This window comes from Pelecanus crispus, chromosome 4, assembly GCF_030463565.1.
Source record: "Pelecanus crispus isolate bPelCri1 chromosome 4, bPelCri1.pri, whole genome shotgun sequence".
Lineage (NCBI taxonomy): Eukaryota > Metazoa > Chordata > Aves > Pelecaniformes > Pelecanidae > Pelecanus > Pelecanus crispus.
Genome location: NC_134646.1, coordinates 67296269 through 67313478, shown reverse-complemented (window position 1 = coordinate 67313478; position 17210 = coordinate 67296269). Strand labels below are relative to the sequence as shown.

General features: G+C 44.9%; 1 protein-coding gene across 3 annotated transcripts in view; it reads right to left on the bottom strand.

Moving 5' to 3' along the window:
- PPARGC1A (PPARG coactivator 1 alpha) overlaps positions 1 to 17210 on the bottom strand; it is a 369346-nt gene that overhangs the window by 56041 nt on the left and 296095 nt on the right. Inside the window, exons 1-3 of one of the 3 annotated variants that reach the window (XM_075709514.1) lie at positions 6479 to 6572; positions 3957 to 3991; positions 2211 to 2390 (exon numbers count right to left, since the gene is read on the bottom strand). In XM_075709514.1, coding sequence (XP_075565629.1) covers positions 2211 to 2390; positions 3957 to 3991; positions 6479 to 6572 — 309 coding nt within the window. Of the gene's footprint in view, positions 1 to 2210; positions 2391 to 3956; positions 3992 to 6478; positions 6573 to 7513; positions 7562 to 17210 lie in introns of those variants that run through there. The other 2 variants (XM_075709516.1, XM_075709515.1) reach the window with 2 other exon arrangements.

Sequence of the window (17210 nt, the reverse complement as noted above, 5' to 3'; positions counted from 1 at the left end):
GCAAAATTCTATTGGAGCACAATTTGTCCGTACAGGTAAGTATGGGCCAAGCTGTGCTGTCAGAGACAGCGATGCAGCCTGCAACTGAAGACGATGAGTGCAAGGAAATCCAGGTGTTTGCAAAGAGGACAACAGAATTTGCCCGTTAGGAAAGCAGCAGCGTATTTCATTTCCAAACTATTATTTCTGACCTATTAGTTGCTGCCTAGATGCATTCCCCCAGCTGCATACCACCTGTTTCTTCATACTGAGGCTGCTCATCCTCATACGCACCCACACGTGCCCGTGAGAGGTTACACGTAATGACCAGCACCTCGTATCACCACCTCCCAATGAAGTTAAGTACAAGCCTATCTGCTTGTCTTGCTGTTTGCAACATGCTTTGATTTTCAGAACAGGAATTGTCTCATATAGGAAGTGACAATTGCTATATGAGGCGTGTAGGGGAATCGTCACTACCTATCCGAGACAATTTTATACCCGGCAGCTGTGGCCACCAGCGCAGCCAGGCAGTTATACATGGGCAAGCAACAAGCCTGTGGTCAAGTTCCACTAGTTTTACTGGAACGATTTGTGTGCTTAGAGTTGGTAGATGCTTAATTGTATAACTTATCTGGAACTTACGCTTTGAAAGTCTGCATCTTCAACCGATTTTTCCAAAAGGAAAATGCCTCTGCATTTGGCTTGGGATGAATGAGGAAAAATACGTCTCGGTTATAAAAAAGGCAAAGCCACTCCCTACCACGCTAGCTGCAAATGCGTCCCCTGCCCCCCTGCCTCCCTGCTACCGACCATCCAAGCCTGCACACCAACACACCGTACCCTGCCTGAGGCGGTACAACTGCAATTCAAGAACAGGACAGGGTTTGGAAACTTTGTAAAACAAGGCGCAGAACATTATACAACTAATGAAAAAAAGAGGGCCTAAGCACAGGGCTTTGCAGGGCTAATTTCATTTTGATTTGAATAAAATTAATTCCAAGTTACTTGGGTGTAAATGATAGAAACTGAATAGAGAGGACGGGTTTCCGCTATCAGTTGTGCTGGTATAAATCCAGAGTGACTTCATCTACATCAGGGAGACCACAGCGGGTTTACAGCTGTATACAAAAAAGAAGAATTTCATTCAGGACATCTTAGGTAAGCATTTTACTATACTGTTTCAGTTAATCTTTTCCAGCCTTTAAACTCCACGGAGATAATTTGGGGCTCCCCTGAGCCAGCAGGCCAGCGATAGTTTCTGGAGCTGTGGTACCTGCCGTGTGAGAGGCAGCACCCATAGCTTGCTGTTGCACAAGGTCTTCCTGCCAGCTAATCAATTTATTGTCCAATTTCCCAGTCAGTGGATGATCTATGGCATCTCCTATCATTAAGGAGGGAAGGAGGTTAGGGTTCAGGAGCAGCACGGTTGCCCCATAACCATGGGGTGGAGATTCATGAAGGCTTTACACAACAAAAGAAAGAAAACCAGAGACAAAGAGACCATAACCCTCCTCTCTACACCCTGATCCTCAAGGCAGTATTTCAAAGAAAACACTTAAATCTCTCCTACCACTCCTTCAACTTTTACTTTAAGACAGCTCTCCATCATGAGATATATGACACATCCCAAACAACGCACTGGCTCCTGAGCTACTGACAGCCCTCACTGCCTTCTCTGCCACATCCACCCTTTTTCTTCCCTATACATCAACTATGAGGACCCCTCAACTTGTCTGCAGAGTGCCTTGCACAGTAATGATCTGAGTGGTAAAAACCTTTACTTGAAATCTCCCAGCTCCAGCTACCCATCAGCTCGCTGCTGTGCTGCACTCTGCTTCTTGCTGGGGAATACAAGTGGAAGACAACAAACACATTTCAACTTTTGTTTTTCTTTGTAGCTAACAACTGTGCAACTCCTCACCATGACACCACAGGGCAGTGTGCTCTAGGCTCTCTTTAGTAGATTCCTTTAAAAAAAAAAAAATCAAAAGTTCTATTTAATTTCTTTCAAGACTTTCCCCCCTCCTTTCTCCAGATTGCAGGCCTGGTTTTGATCAGGAGGATTAAAGGCGCCAGTCAGAACCCGTAACACACATCACCACTTTTAACAGGGGAAAAATAGTAAAACCTTTGTCCGCTAGGCTGGGAGAAAAAAAAAAAAAAAAAAAAAAGGAAAAGAAAAAGCAAGCAAGGACTTTGCAATGTGCACTTGCATTGCCTTGCCTTACCTCGAATATATTGGCGGGTTCATTGCTGTACTGATTGGAGATGATCTCTGACTGGTCGCTGTACCACTTGAGTCCCCCCAGAAAGCTGTCCGCGTCTAGGTCGTTCACATCTAGTTCGGAGAGGTCAAGTTCTGGGAGATCTGGGCAAAGAGGCTGGTCTTCGCCAACCAGAGCAGCACACTGCAGGAAACAGCAACACAGAAATAGTTTCATTAATTACCAGGAATCTATTAACTTTAATATCATGTGATAAGAATTAAACCTCGATTAAGTTATGGCACAGGGTCACTAGAATTGACTTTGTTTTCTGGAAAAAAACCCACTAAGCATTACATCATTATTAGCTCTACACAGGTATGCAAAAGGGAGAGGGAAACAGGAGGGCATAAGCTGCCTTCTCTATCTCATCTCTGTCCAGGGGCAACGACTTTCCTTCTCCCTCTACTCTTTGATAACAATCGTGTTCAAAGCTTTATTAAATCCAACAGCAGAGGCCAAAGCACGGCCTTATTCTCCTACTTCAGAGCGAACCAGTGCAGGTAGAAGTTACAGATGAATACCTCTGGGCAAGGTCTGTCACGCATTTCCTGATGCATTCAGGTTAAAGAGGCACAGCCTGTTACAGCCTTCAGCCCTGGAGGCGAGCTCAAGCTGGAGACAGTCACACGTTCACTTCTACAGATCCTCACCGTAATCCTGGAGGTCAGTCACGATGGTGGCTACCATACGGGCACGGAACAGTACGGGCCAGTGACGCTGCTGTGCTCCTTCCCCGATGCACTTGATGCACAGACCACAGCCACCCAGTTACACGTCAGGGTCCTGGCAACCCAAGCGTGTTCTGAAATATCCCTATATTCACCTCTGGGTGACAGGCATAGTTAGTTCATGCAGCCTTTCACCTGCGTGGTGTGATTGTATTTCGTGTATTGCCCCAGTCAGCTTCCTTAGTGTCCCCAGACAGCGGCTGCAGTGAGGGAACCAAATGGGTTTTCCTCCTCTGGCAGCCTCCGATTCAGTAATCCTAATGCAGAGGGTCTGTGAAACATTTTCGTTGAGGTAGTAAAAAAGTCTAATCTGCACGGATCCTCTTGAGCAGTGCAAAATTGTTTTGTCTCCTTGACTTACAAAGAGAGTAGTGATAAATACAAATAAACCAGGAATAAGTGTCTTTTTATATGCTAGTATGAAGCTAGATAGGATATTGACTGACCTACTAAGCAAGAAAAAATTAATAACACACATCCACTTTAGCACGGCAATTGAAATGTTACAGCATCCACCAAAACTATTTCCTAATTATGGAAAACATGTAGTAACGGCTTGGCAAATAGCGGAGTCCCATACATCAACGCTGCTCGATGAAGCAATTCCTCGTGCACTGCACCACGGACCCTCGTAACTCATCTCCAAACATCTACGCTGGTAGGGGTATACTGCAAAACCCATGTAAAGCTGCAGAAGGCACCGGGCGCTGAATGGTTAAAAGGCATTTAAAGTCAACTGAGTCTAAGGGTTTCTACCCTGAGTATTTCTTAGCGTTGGTATGGACGGCCAACAGCAGGTCCTCCTCGCCTCCCGCCAGTTGACTGGGCGGTTTGAATGATTTCCCCACTGCTTTTTGGACTGAAGTCAACCCAGAAAGCGCCACTTTCTGAAGAGAGATCTGTAGGGCACTAACACACTGTCCATTGACGTGAATTGCTCAATACCGGTTATGTCACTCGCGCACGGACCGCCTCGTACAACAATACGAGCGAGAGCTGCCGAAGGTGCGTTTCATTGAGGTTTTTGTCCCTGGGAATCTCGGTGCGTCTGCAGTGCGCAGGCTGGGTACAACAGCGCAGCCACGAGCAAAGATTTTGTCCGCTGGCACAAAGACTCGGTGCAGCTGGTGCGAGCTATAATTTTCCAGACAACTTCTATGTCTACCAGGACACTACGAGATAATCACGGAATAGGCCAAGGGGCCAGGGAGCCGAGAAGCTGCAAAATGACGCTCTGAAATAGCAGTTGCTTTCCTTCCTGTTATTTAAGGGGCTGCAGAACTTTAAGAAGTCAAAACCTCACTTAAGTAATTTTCACTGCACACAATTTTTTATCATTATTTTGGTCACGGGGGGAAAAAAAAAAAAAAAACAAACCCAAAGAAAAAAATTAAAGAGTTCCCTCTTCTTTAGTGCGAGACACAACCTTCCGGCAGCAATCTTACAATGCAGAGATGACCTTTTTTGATGCTTGGCCGAAATCTCTGATCTCATTAAAGGATAATCTAGTTTTTGACTGAAAAGGTAGATTCTCAGCATCATTCTCAGGTTTATGTTGTGGAGGTCAGTAGCTTATAACTGATGCCGTCAACTTCTAAAGTATCCTGCTGATCTGTTACTGCTTTCGTTTGTAAAAATAGCTTCACTCTGTGAACCACCTACTTAAACATGTTTACTCTTGGTAATCTGCATTTTTAAGTTCCTCCAGTGGGCTTTCCAAGCAACATAAACAATTGTATTAAAAAAAAAAAAATCCTGCTCATCGCAGCTTTCATTTGCCTATAGTGACTGCAATGTCACCTAAAAAAATGTAATTGCTGAAATGAAGTATATATGCTCTTGCCAATGTTGACATGATAATAAAATCAATGTTTCTGAATATGACATTATGCTTCTAATCTGAGACACATTAGTAGCAAGTGTTCCTGTTATTAATTTATATTTGGCCTTTGGATGATGCCAGATTTAACACTCCAAGTCCTAAAACTGTCCTCATCTGACATGCTGATATTTACTGTTTGCCTATACATCTGTAACAGGTGCAGCTGCATTGCTAGCATACATTTTACTGTCTTCCCACCGTCATTTGATATGATAGTTATTCCATAACTATAGCCTTAATTTTATAGTAACATTTAGGAGGATAAGCAGTCACTAAACACAAAAGGCTAATTACTGTGCGTTATTTCACTCCAACAGACTTTTTTTTCTCTTAGTTCAGGCGCAAACAATAAATTAGCTTAACTGCACTGATGATAATGAATCATTATAATTAAGTATAATTCTCCATTAACCTTTTGGACATTTTTGTGCCTTTGAAGGTAAATTAAAAAAAGAAAAAGAAAAAAAAAAAAAAGAAGACTGGACTTGTGCCATATTAATTATATTAATGAAAAAATAATCTGCATTTTATTTTTAACAAATTTTTCAAACAGCCAAGGGGATGAACTCAGGAAAGAGAGAGAGACTTGACAGAACGTGTGTCATGTGGGTTCTCTCTATCAATCTTTGCAACCTTACTGTACATCACCTTCATTAAACTGTGAAGCACTGGGGACGCTGATCAGCTACAGTGATGCAGGCCTTTATTAAGCAACACGCCATCCTGTCATTACGTGAGCGAGAATATAATACATTTTACGTTGACAGCAGACATTAATGATTCAAAAAATGAAAGCTGCCTCCAGTACCTGCCGCCTGCGATATTTTAGATCAGCAGAGGTGTTCCCCCGAGCCAAAGCTGCAAGACGACGCCTGTAGTGCTACAGGAAGTGAGTGCAGTGCAGGAGCACGTTGGTAAAATCCTGCCCACAGTTAATCCATCCACCACACAATTAATATTAAGATCAAACCCTTTTTTTTTCTTTTTTATTCTCAGCACTATGAAAAAGTCATTGACATAAATTATCCATTCTGTTACTAGCTTGAAATTACTGCAGGAACTCCAGTGATTAAAATGAATCTTCAGTATTTCCATCTAAGCTGGTTCCTCAATCAGCTCCTAGCAGCATTAGGAATAATACATGATGGAAAAATGAAGCTACGGCAGCTGAGACCCACGCTACAAGCCAGACAACAACCCACAGGATACTCCAGCTACTCAGAAACAATTAGGACTTTGGAGCCAGAAAGTCATCCACTTACAGCCTTGACTCATAATAGCTACAGGACATATGAATTATCCATATCTATTCCACTTTACCAAGAAATCAAAACAAGATAAGAGCAATTACAATATGCAAACAGAAATCAGCAGATACAATGGCAAGCTGCAAATATTTAAAACGCGACAAAAAGACTTGAGAATCCGCACGCATGGTCCACCAGACAGGAAAAATATACCGGGGGACACGGTACATTTCTACTTTAGATGGGCAGCTCTCTACGGCATGAACATCTTATTTAAAAAGCATCGCCTGTAACCTGTTTTTCCCTCGCCCGTTGCCCGAGGGGAGCATTTTAAGCACTTATTCCAAGCTCGCAGCCAGAGGGTTAGTTCCTTTGAGCAGGTCTGTATTTGGGATTCCTCTCCATGGGGTCGCTCCAAAGTTTGCCTCGCTTCGCAAGTTGCCCGAACTTTCAGGTAACGCTCCATTTTGCCGAATGCAAACATGCAGAAATCCTCAAACCTCACTTTATACTCCAGAGATTACCAGGGAGCTGCTTGCTTTTTTTTTTTTGCTTTTTTTTTTTTTTTTCCTCCCCTTTATGAATCGTAGCCAGCAGAAGCTGTGGATTTGATGTATTGCCGTCTATTTTTACACAAGCAGCAGCGGCGGCGGCAGCAGCAGTTCACAGAGTCCTGCATAAACTCTATTCTCATGGTTCATCCTGTTGTCTGTGCTGTACAGTGGGATTTAACCATTTGTCGGACTAGTCGGATTGACTGAGAACCCTGCTCTACGGGACATTAGCTACAGCATCATTATTCCAATACCACAAGAAGCAGGGAAACGTCGCCTTCCAGAAATCTCTTTTAAAAGCATCTAAAGCCAAACAACAGGGTATTCATTCTGGCGTGCGTGTTTGAATTCTGCAGCTGATAAACAGGGAAAAAAAACCTTCGACGGAGCACAGCGAAACAAGCAATTAAAATACGAAGCTGTTGGTTAATTTTAACTTACTTTTTTTTTTTTTTTTTGGGGGGGGGGGGGGGGGGAAGGAATGTTAATCTTATTCTAAACAAACATGGCATTTTTCCAACCAGGCCACGAAACGCCACTGGAAAGACTTCAGACACAGATTCGTATCAATACCTTGGAGCATAAATATTGCATATGACGGGAAGGCGAGCCAGAGGCACATGAAAATAGTTTCCAACTGCAGGAGACGCCGCTGACAGGAGCTCAGCCTTGATTTGCTCAAGGCATCGCCGAGCAGCCTTAAAATAGCAAACTTAAGCGGAGTTGAGATACGGCTCGGAGTTGCTTGCGGCGCGGCGCGCGCCGCCCCGGCCCCCGCCGCGCGCCCGCCGGCCCCCGCCGCGCGCCCGCCCGCACCCCGCGCGCCCGCCCCCGCCGCGCGCGCCCCCCTCACCTCGAGGTCACTCCAGAGAGAGTCGCGGTTGCACATGTCCCACGCCATCCAGCTGCGCGGCCACGGCAGGAACGCTGGCGAACGGCGGTGCAGGGGCGGGCGGGCGGGCGGCAGGCACTCATGCAGGCAACGAGACCCTCTCTGAGAGTGAACCGACGGCACCTGTCTTACTACTGTTCCCCGTCACATGACAAAGCTATTAAAAAGTAGGCTGGGCTGTCACTCATCCAGCCTTCTGGTGCCGCTGCTCCAGCCCGTGACGTCACCCAGGGGCAGACCCAGCCTGAAGTGAAGTAAATCTTCGCGAAACCCGCTCAGACCTCGGCGGCCGCGGCGCCCCGCCGCCAGTCAAAGCCGAGTTCCGCGCCGCACCCCCGAAACGCCGCTCCTGCCGCGGAACAGCTCGCACCCCTCCCCAGCTCTCTGGGTCTCTCGGCCCCCCTGCTTTCCTCCCGCGCCCCCCCCAAGCAAACAAGAGGCAGAGCTGCCTTTATGCCGAAGGAAAAGTGAAGTGACTCCCCGCCCGCCCGCCCCCGGCGCCGCTTCCCGCGGAGCGGCTGGGCCAGAGTTCACCAAAAGTTGCACCACCTTCCAGCGGCTTTTTGCCTTTTGGTTTTTTTTTTTTTTTTTCACTCGGGGATTTTGCACCTCGCCAAGTATTTCGGTTAGGTTAACGGTTTCTCGTCGATAAGCGTCACTCGGGTTAGTTTTTCCACGCCAAATGCATCAGCAAAGCCCCCCCCGCCCCCCCCCCCCCCAAGCATTTCCCAGGCATGGAACAAGCACGTTTTATAAAAACCGTGCATAGTTACCTGACCTGCTACAAGGAGGGAGCCTGATCCTGTTCCCAGCTGCATGACAGTATTTCTCAGCTGCAATTTAATCATTTCCCTGCCTCAGCGTACTCCCCTTGGAAGCCAGGTTCTTAAAAGCAGCTGCCCCCCTCCTGCCTCTGTGCCTAACAGCTCAGCCCCCGCCTGCTTCCTCCTACAGGCACCGCTGCCTCGGGGTGCGTTTCTGCATAAACACCCTGCACCGACCCCTCTGACCTGGACCCAGCGTTTTCTCCCTGAAAACAAAAAAAAACACAACCCCTCCTGTCGTGTGAAAACCCAGACAGGCTTAGAGAAGCATCTATCTCCTCGTGGAAGCCTTTCCCAGACAACAGGGGCTGCTGCAGGTGCAACTGGTTTGTGATGCCCCTTTGCGCTGCGCGCACAACAAACTCCAGGTACCGAACTGAACCGCAAAAACATCGCCCGCAACAAGGGGGGAAAAAAAAAAAAAAACCCACCCAAATAAAGACCTTGTTCAATTATGCCCACCTGCCTGCTCACTGTCTGAAGTTGCAGGTTTTTTAATTAGCTGGGTGCAAAAAGTCTCGTGAAATGTAAGCGCTGGCTCCGTCGCGCTGGGCTACCAGTCAAAGTCCCAAACTATAATTGATCATCCTCCTTGTCATGAAATATTCATTGTCATTGTTATTTGCAAACTTGAGTATTCTAAAGGCTAAATGAATTCAATTATTATACAAGGCTATGGCGATGTTGCTGAGCGAAAAAATAAATAAAAAGAAGTAACAATTCTTGAAACAGCCTTTTTCCCCGCAGACACAGGAAACTTCAGAAATGGTAGGAGGTCTCAGATATATTCTTAGCTTATTTGCGTTCCCTTGTAATTCATTATTGCCAGGCCTGATAAAATGTACAGTTTTCCCGGCTTGTGCTTAAGTTGCAAATCACATCACACTGTCATATTTTCACCAAGCACAGATGACAAAAATGGCATTGTTCTTACTTTACTTAATTAAAAAAAACCACAGCAAAATACTGAATGACTACAGAAAGCCTTTCCTACGAATGATTAAATTAACGGTATTGCTTTGCTCTCACAACAAAAAAACACTCATTTCCTTCCCAATTATATGCTGATTTAATGATAAAACTGCAGTAAATTATTAAGATCTGGGGCAAAGGTGAGTACCTCTACCCCCCGAACACTCAACTGTGAAATAATGCTGGGCACCTGCCTGCCTGAAGTGGAGTCGGTTCTTATTAATTATTATCTGTGGATCCATGGTTGGTGGAATATTCTCCTTCAATACCTACTTGTAATTGTGTTCATTGACTGTGCCGAATCCATCATCTGGTTTTTTTGAAGTTTCATTCACACCTTTTATAGAAATGTATTTACACTGGAACATTTCGTATTACTGTTTTGGATATTTTGACCTGCTCATGTTGTTTCTATTTTCTACATTTCCACTTCACTGCTTTCCCTTCAAATTAGCAAGTTAACTGATAAATATAAACTGTGACCTTAGTGGTGCTCTCACCATACAAGCTTTAGAGATTGGAGAACTTTCTTAGTGCACCGTAGACAGTGCAAGCGATAGGTAATAATAACAGAGTCCCCCCCGAGCTTTTGTATGGCCCTGTCCACATTAGAGCTTGAACTTTGCTGGCAGTTCCAGCGTTACCTGGAAGGGATGCCAAGCACGACTCCAACTACAAAAGACTGTGAGGTTTCAACAAGGGTTCCCCATTGCTTGGGAAGAATTTTATTTTTAAAAATCAAAGCGTCTAACCCCAGCCATAGTATGAATTTACTCACTAGGATCTTTTTTTTTTTGCACGTTTTAATGCGGTTTTTTGAGCGTAGTGCCTGTAAGGGGAGAAAAGCGGGGAAGGCAGTTGCAGTGGTGGTGTAGTTTGGAAATGGCGCGGCCTCAGCCTATGTAAATGAAGCCTGTGAAACCCAGCCAGCACCTAAGCTGCTCTCCTCAAAGGAAACCTTGTCTTCCGAACATTCCCTAGTAGCTTTAGCAATGCTCTCCCCTCGTGTTTTGACAACACAAAGAATTGCACAAACATCTTTCCTGGGGCAATACCTGAGCACGCACTCGTTATTTGGTTCCATAACAAACACATACAAAGAAAACCCTCTTTCAGCTGGTAAAGTCTGCAGGTCTGTTTGACCCAATCTGCCCTGTTGACATGTCCGTCATCAGACCGCCGCCTCAAACACTGCACTTCCCCTATTTTCAGCTTACTCTGTACCTAGGCTCAGTGATTCCTAAATTTTGCCTTTTCTTCTCCAAGGGCCATAATTCAAGAAAGTTCTGGCAAACCTTCCAACAGCATTTGGGCACAGAGTCCCAAATCCTGATACCCTTTTTAACAGGACTGGAAGGTATGGCTGCCTGCAACAACACGGAACAGAATTCAAAGACCGAAGCCTTCAAGCCTCCTGTCCTTGTCTTTTTCCTGGATTCAGCATTCATTTTACCTCTTCCTCCTCTTCTTTCTCCCACATTTTCTAACTGTGGTCATGTTTTTATTCCCTGTAATTTAGATTTCTCAAAGAAGCTACTGATTTTGGAGCCCCCATGATTTTGAAATCCAAAACTTAGTCCCTTCATCATGGCACTGAGGAAGATAGAATTTCTTTCCTTGCCCCCAAGACTATGGTACTTGCTGATTTTCAGCAAAGTTTGCTACTTTTCCAGTGAAATAAGGACCACCAAACTTGTATATTAAAATAGTGCTGGAGTTTCAGCAAGCTGACGTTTGCAAATCAGTTCTCACACCAGTTCAACCCCTTCCGCTCGACCCTCCAAGAGTGAATGGCCTTACAACAGAAGATCAGCCAATGCTGTGTATAAAAGAGCAAACTGCACTCCGAAGGTGTGTTAGCGTGAATGGTGTTCTATATAAAGTATATGTACCCTATTAATTTTTTATTAGAAATCTTCCTTCTGTGCATCTTTACTCTTATTTTTTGCACCGTCCTGTATTTGTTTTCCAGTCCATTCTCTCTGTTCCGCTTCTATCCTATTTGGTTGCTCATTTTTTTTTTTTCCCCTTCTCGGCTTCTTTTCCTTATTTATCCAGTTCATCCCACCCGGAATATGCCCTCAGTAGCATAAGCCAGTGAGTCAAACTCCTTGAACTTCTGGGTTCATTGATGCAGTAATTCTACAATGGAATAAAGCGGTATGCCCTCTCCAATTTTGCTAGGGCAGTTACGAATTGAGATTTGGGGTTTTTTTAGCAGAGGAAAGCCACGGTAGTGCTCTGTACCGGCTCTCTGAAAAACTCAAGAGATCTGGGCCAAATTAATTCCTGGCCCAGCTCTGGGCCACAGGGTGCTGTTAGAGAGTCCAAAATAACTTTCTCTGAACAGCGATGCATTACTGACATTACTGACACCAGGCTGCATTTTGCCACATCTGCCTCCACAGACTGAGGACTCAAATAAACAGCACTGACTGCCAGGGGAAATCACCTGCTTGTTCACATGCGAATGGACCTAACTGTGAATATTCACTATTAGTGCAGATTAGCTGATTATCAGCGTTAACCAGGCTTGCAGACATGCAACTCTTTGTGCTTGTAGTAAAACCTTCCAGGAGTGCCCAAGTAGAGCAGGAGCACAGGTATCCACTACAAGAAATCTTCCTAAGTTTTCTCATACCTCCCTGAACATCTCGCTCTTCACAAGCATATTCACTTACTCATTACTAAAACAAGAAAAGCAAAGCCACTCGAGCTGATTACATAAAAAATACATTTGTCACTTGTTTTCCCCCAGCATTTGGAGCATACATTCTCTAGGACCCACATTTGCTATGATTTGCAGGAAAATCCAGCTTGTCAGGCCTGTTAAAAGCAGCACGAGCAATGTCTTTCACTTGGGTGTTACTGTTTCGCAGAGAGACTAATCTGTAAAACAGCATCTACATTTAAATTTATTGCCCCTATATGTTTGAGAAATGGAACCATGTAAACACATCAGTTTCCTGGAGAGGCTTTGGTGCTGTTTGAGCGCAGATGCCCAGGCAAGCCAAGGAGACAGATTCCTCTTTTGCAACTTCTTGCACATTGGCAGAGCAGGCAAGGACCATATCAAAATCTCAGACCGTTGCAGATCATCATCATCTCTCCTTTACTCACCTCACTGCTGATATATCCTGGGAACAAAAGAAATCATAAAGTTCTTTTTTCCCCCTTATCCTTCCGCGAGCTCAAGTCCATGGGAAGAGACCGCTATTATCAGACCCAGGGAACCGACTTCTGGCATTCCTGTTCAGCGGCCGGGGGCATCCCCCCTGCACTCAGCAGCTGTGCCCTGCCTTTCCCGCTCCCAGCCTTGCTGGGATGCTGACACTCCTGGGGATGGGCAATTGTCTTCTCCAGCTTCAACCACAAAGGGTGGAACCTGGGGAAGCTTCAGGGATACACCTTGTATTTGTAACTCTCTGCAGGGCCCTGGAAAGCGCCACCCAGATCCTTCTCATCACCCCTATTACCATCCGTCTTGTACCATCTTCCCTTGGGCACCTAGAGTATTACCCTGGAGCCCTTGTTTCCCCACTCGTTCATCATTAATACCAACCTAGTTTTTACTGACTTTTTTTGAGAGGGATCTGAAGAGGATGATCTTGGGAACAACCACCATGGAGTCGATATCTTAGGGTACAGAAAAGATTCCCTGATGCAACCGTAAGCAATGTGGTGGGAGCCAAGGCCGTTCCGAAGCTACCATCCCTCGCTGAGGCTGCCACCCGGCTGTCACACTGCGTTTGGGGCTTGCTTTGCCACCTGGCCATTCAGCCATCGAGCCAGGACCTCCCAGCTTGGAGGGAAGCTGTGGTGCCCGGGCTGCCACAGCAGCGCAGGAGAGCACACTCCCTGCCAGATCCACGCCAAGGCTCACAGTAGCTAGTGGAAGAAAAAATCCCGTATTTCCATAACGTAGCCTATCTGCTCTCTAAAATGGCTGGGAAGGCAATTGCAGTGGAGCACACACAAGTCTGCAGCGCAGCACTGGAGAGAACAGTAACCCTTAAATACTCTAAAATCAAATCTTGTTTTACACAAAACCGCTATGGTAAAGTCGATGTGAATGAAGCACCTGTGAGTGAAGGAACAGAGGGAAAGGCAGTGGGCAGCTTCAGTGCCTCCTAGCAATTTTTTTTAATAAACTAAGAGATGACAGACAGCCTTACCAACACATCTCTCATCTTCAAATAAGACTTTCTTCAGACAGAGCTCAGTGGAACTGAGTCAGCCTTTTTTCTTGGGCCTAGCTCTTGGCATTTTTCATATTAAAACAAAGTATAATGTGGAAATAATTCTGAACTGTAGTCATCTGATCGGATTTTAGTAACACAGGCCACAGATTTGCTCTGCTACAATTTTAGGCAAACAAAATAAAATGGAGACATCCCACGAAAGAACTGGAGTTGCTGGGGTTTGTTTTTTTTTTTAAAATCTGCTTATGCACCAAGTCACCCTTTATAGGGTTATGCCTGGCTGCAGAGGAGGGCGAGCTCCTGCGGAGACTGCTGTCGGTAGGCAGCAGAGCTTCACACGTGCAGCAGCCAGCGCTCACCGCTTCGCCTCTGACGGTCCCGGACTGCAGCAGGTGTCTCCTTCCCCAGCTGCCCACAGCCCCTGCACCCCGTTTTCCCGAGTCAGCCAAGGACAGGCCAAGAGGAGACGGGGCACCTCACCACAGCCAACAGCCAACACAGTCTCACACAGACAAGGCTCCTGAAGTATCAGCATCCCCTGACCTCTTAACTAGTAGTTCCTGCCAGCCAAAATTGAGCCCTGAAGTTATTTTTAGCCAGAACCCTTCATGAATTGCAGTTAACTTGCAATATGCAAACTAGTGACTAGTGCTAGAGGAATCCCTATGGGTTTCATGGTTCCACTCTCTGCTCAAAAGTCCAATTACTCATTTTTCTTGGAGCTGCAATATTAATCTAAAAAAGTTGCACAAATGGCAAGAGATGTCATCCTCCCTCCATCCCCAATTCAGATAACTGAAATAAAGGGAGGTAAGCATTTAGCCCAGGGGTTATTAGCTGTACCAAGTGCAGCTGTAAACCTTTGGAGGCTGACCCTCCTCCAGCGATGCTTTTGACGAGAAATTTGTCAGCACTTCCATCTTTGACTCAGGGCCAAACGAACTAGTACAGAGATGGAATGGGAGAACTGCTAGCCATAGAAAGGTTTGGGCTGAGTTACTGTTTTATTTTAATTTTATTTTATTTTTATTCTATGCAAACCACTTGTCTGCATACCTGTACAAGAAAATGCAGTAAAGTAAAAGGGGGGTTCAAGTGGCTGGAAGGGGTGACTGCTCTAAATCTTTTGGAAGGGAATGGAAATTTTTAAATGGATTTAGGCAGGCTTTGAATCAGACCTCATCACAGAAGATGGGACCAAGACAGTTGAAAGCAGAAACTCCTCCACACGTTTCCACCTTTTTTTTATTGTCATATCAGTCAGGCTTCCCCAGCTTTCCCCTGTGAATGGAACGGGGGTAAAGTGCTGAGACTGCATCAGCTATCACCATTTTGGATATCTTTGTTCCTGAGAAATTTAGTATTTGCTGAACATCCTTTGCCCTGGGGCACTGGTTAGTCTCATAATTATTTTATAAGTGGGTACCAGTGAAGATTCGTGCCTCCTTCCAAGAAGAACTATGACTGTACTTTCATTACTTCATGCCAATCAACAGATAAGACTTTTGCTACTTTCATGTTTGTCCCTAATGGATCTCTACCATCATAAAAGTCTCTGACAATCTGACACAATTAAACATTATTTGTTGTCTCTGGTCTGTTGAACTCCACATGCAGAACAGTAAGCCAGGACAATGCATTTAACCAAAAGCGTTGAAAGGACCGTGTAGAATTCGCACTGAAATAGAGACTTCACTGGAGTGCACCTTTCCCTTTTGCCTATTGCAGGCTCCCCCTTCCTCTCTGAGGAACAAAGAACCAAGTAAAAATAGGAAACTGTCTGAACAGAAGATTATTTTAATTTATGTTGCAAGTTGCTATGCAAAAAAACCCTCTGAAAAAACAGCAAACAAACACCAAAGAGCACTTCATCATAATATTATTACCAATTTATTAAACCGAGATTGCATAGACTGGAGAAATGAGTGTGACACATCCCCAGGGGTTTTCTGGAGGTAGACCTCCAGCTGTTCCATTCTCACATGCACTCCTGTTTACAAAGACACGGAAAAATGTTTGCGCTTCAGTTCAATGCAACACAATTTTACATTGTTTGCAGGTTTTCTTTAAGGCAGGGTAGGAGCATGCACAGCAAGCTGGAGACATACACTTTGGGGAGACAGGGCTACCTACCATCTTCCAGGGAGAGTGGGGGAAACACATGGTGGTTGTTAATTTGTATCCTGGACAGTGCTATAAATCGAAGCATCGCTGACAATTCCTGCCCAGTAAACATGCTCAATTTCATCTCCCGTAAAAAGGCGAGCAGGCACTAAATAGCAACACATTTTGATTTTCATTTAGCCACTTTAATGATAGGTGATGTTAGCGGAAAAGATCATTTATCTTCAGATTTATTTTATACGAGATAAAAGGCCTTGCCAATTTTTTAAAATTCATTTACATGAGTGAATAAATCTTCCGAAACAATAAGTGGGAAAGTCATATTTCTTTAACTTTGCTAAAATCTGAAAATGCTGATCTTGGAGTGAAATAGACGGCACTGGCATTTTAATCAAGAATATAAAGACTCCTCTTCTAAATAAGAGGCACAGCTTCAGAAAAAAAATTTCTCCGATTCGGAGAACAGCCTTTTTTATGCATTTTGTCAAAAATCTCTAATAAATCAGGAGAGACACGTGCAATTTTTATACCACCTTCATTTTTAGACCAGTCCCAATGTGAAGGCTACATAAAAATAGACCGAACCTAACCTTTCAAATATCTGTACTGCTGCATACCAGAAACACAAGCTTTCAGTGCCTCTCACGGCTTTCAGAGCCTTGTGCCGTGCCCGTCATCTTCTCTAGCACATTATGCCATGTTGCATATCACACCCAGGCACGAGACAAGCTGCATGTTGCAATGTGCAGGACGTTGCAATATGTGATACGTGGTCATTCAGCACATACAGCAAGATCATCAAAACCAGCCTTCCCTTTTAGCTGTTTGAGTTTGCTACGAAAAGGACACCAGCAACATTGAACTGGTAGGTGGGGATGTGAAAATGAAGCTGTGCCGGCTGACCCAGCAGCTCTGCTCAGAAAAAGCAAGCTGTCTGGTTTGCAACGTACCACTCTTAAAAATATGAAGGGGAACAATAAGCTCTTTTGTCTTACTGTTTGCTACAGCGCTTGTAGACACACTTCTACCCGTTTAAAGATGAGACTTTCCAACAGTGCACTGAACTCTGAGTGGCTGGTGTAGAATTACAAGACAGTAGAATACGCGGTAACTATTTCTTTGCATTGCACTTTCTAAATTGTGATTCTGCTTGGCCTTAACAGTACAGGTCAAATTCATCCCAAGCACAATCCCAGCAACTTCAGGTCAGTGGTACCTGAAAAATCAATAGCATTTAAGTTGATGAAGTTATAACAAGGGAGATTTTGGCCCTGGCTGTACAAATGCTTACGTGTATTGTATATATTCTTCACTGGGTATTATGCTTCAGTGAATATATTTCCATGTTGTCTACTGCTAAACACTCTGCTTAGCAGCTCCTGAAGCCACACCAGGAGCTGGACAGGAGAAATCTGTACTAAACCAGGTTGTGGGGCTGCCCTGGAGGCTTTGAGTGACTGTGACTTTTGCTTACATGAAATAGAAAATCACCCTTGTACCAGTTGTTGGCTAGCTACGCCTAGCAGGAATGAGCTC